Source organism: Salvia splendens, chromosome 20, assembly GCF_004379255.2.
Source record: "Salvia splendens isolate huo1 chromosome 20, SspV2, whole genome shotgun sequence".
NCBI lineage: Eukaryota > Viridiplantae > Streptophyta > Magnoliopsida > Lamiales > Lamiaceae > Salvia > Salvia splendens.
In genome coordinates, this window is record NC_056051.1 from 1,084,070 (window position 1) to 1,085,918 (window position 1,849).

A 1,849-nucleotide genomic window follows, 5' to 3' on the forward strand; every position below is an offset into this window, starting at 1 on the left:
GCAATCCCTTATCCCTATTGAAACGTGTTCCACTTTTCATAACAGTATAAGTATAACGCTTAAATTTGAAATCGTTTCCACAAATTATACTTGACTAACGATTTTATGGCTATTCTTTACCACTTTAATTGGTGAGTCCATTTTTTCCTTTTTCTTTTGTCAAAGTTACTGTATTACATTTGTAAGATTAATTTACATAGTATTTTATGGTTTATTGAACTATTTAAAAGGTTTTTTGTGTGGTTTTCATAATTTTAATTTCTTATAGAAAGTAAACTACATTTCTAGGAGTAAAGTTTACATTTTTAATTAATTTAGTAATTTTTTCTTGTATAGAAATGGAATATTTTTTTTGAAAAAATGCGAAAGGGTAATTATTCATCTTCTATCTTCTCTAAGTGCTAGAATTGTTGAATTAGTGGAAATTAGTATGCAAGAAGTTGAATTGGATTTGAATTATAGTATTTATGTTGGCACTTTATGTATTAAATATTTATACAATTTTATTAATGTTATTGGGATTTTTAATATATATATTAATTTATATATTAATATAGTATATATTAATATTGATAATGAAAAATCTTAGTAAAGCCCCTGCTAAAATTTATTTCTGCGTCCGCCACTGGAGGAGAACGAGAGGCTCAAGGGGAGTTTGTCTCAAGAATTCGAGATGAAGGACTTGGGAAATCTTAAGTACTTCTTGGGAATAGAGGTACTAAGATCTGAAGGATGGATTTTTCTGAGGCAGAAGAAATACATCCTAGACATCCTGGCTGAGGCAGGACTTCTGGATTGCAAACCGGCTGATACACCAATCTTAGTTAATCATGGACTGCAAATCTCTGAGGGGGCGGAGCTAGCACACCAAGGCCAATATCAACGTTTGGTTGGGAAGCTCATTTACCTATCCCACACTAGACCTGATATTGCCTATGCAGTCGGAATTGTGAGTCAGTTCATGCATCGACCACAGAAGGATCACTATGAAGTTGCATTGAGAATAGTCAAGTACCTCAAGGGAACAGTTGGGCATGGAATAATGTTCAAGAAGAATAAACTCCGAGGGGTGCATGGATACACGGATGCTGATTGGGCAAGCAACCCAGTTGACAGGAGATCGACAGCGGGCTGTTTTACCTTTGTTGAAGGTAATCTAGTCACTTGGAGAAGCAAGAAACAAAAAGTAGTGGCATTATCCAGCGCCAAAGCAGAATTCAGAGGGATAAAAAGTGGACTGATAGAAATATGGTGGCTAAGAAAACTAATGAAGGAGATTGGACTCACTGTAGAAAAGAGTCAACTCTTCTGTGATAACAATGCAGCCATCAGCATATCTGAGAATCCAGTACAGCACGATAGGACTAAACATGTCGAAGTCGACAGACACTTCATCAAGGAAAACATTGAGAATGGAGCAGTAGAGCTGCCCTTTGTTCGATCTGAAGATCAATTGGCTGATATTCTCACCAAGGCTGTTAACTCGAGAAGCTTTACGAGTGTATTGTGCAAGTTGAGTTTCGGGGATCCCACCACTCAACTTGAGGGGGTGTTAAACAAGACAAGATTTAGGAGAATCAATCACAATGACACTCCAAAAATAGTTCGGCATAATTAGAAGAATAGATCGATAGCATTAAAAGTAGATTGATACCATTGATAATATTCCATATATGTGCCTCTTGTAATACCTATAAAAGGGGGCAACTTACGTAGAACAATATCATCAAGAAATATTCAATAAACCTTTTCGTTCTCCTCCATTCCTCCTACCATGCCTGATATATCTTTGAAGAGGTATAAAGTCTTGAGCGTGTTTGGAAAAGAAAACCAGGGTTAAACAAGTAAA

General features: G+C 36.0%; 1 protein-coding gene across 3 annotated transcripts; it reads right to left on the minus strand.

Annotated features, from left to right (window-relative positions):
• Positions 1-425: 425 nt before the first annotated feature.
• LOC121781857 lies at positions 426-1,849 on the minus strand. 3 transcript variants are annotated; one of them, XM_042179559.1, is made up of 4 exons: positions 1,655-1,849; positions 1,288-1,540; positions 1,016-1,140; positions 426-933 (listed from the first exon to the last, which is right to left on the minus strand). In XM_042179559.1, exons 1-4 carry the CDS (start codon positions 1,655-1,657, stop codon positions 904-906), a joined length of 411 nt encoding a protein of 136 aa, XP_042035493.1. In that variant the 5' UTR covers positions 1,658-1,849; the 3' UTR covers positions 426-903. The 3 variants fall into 3 exon arrangements, with proteins under 3 accessions (XP_042035493.1, XP_042035492.1, XP_042035491.1); XM_042179558.1 differs by having other exon boundaries at positions 426-923; positions 1,016-1,163; XM_042179557.1 differs by having other exon boundaries at positions 1,016-1,163.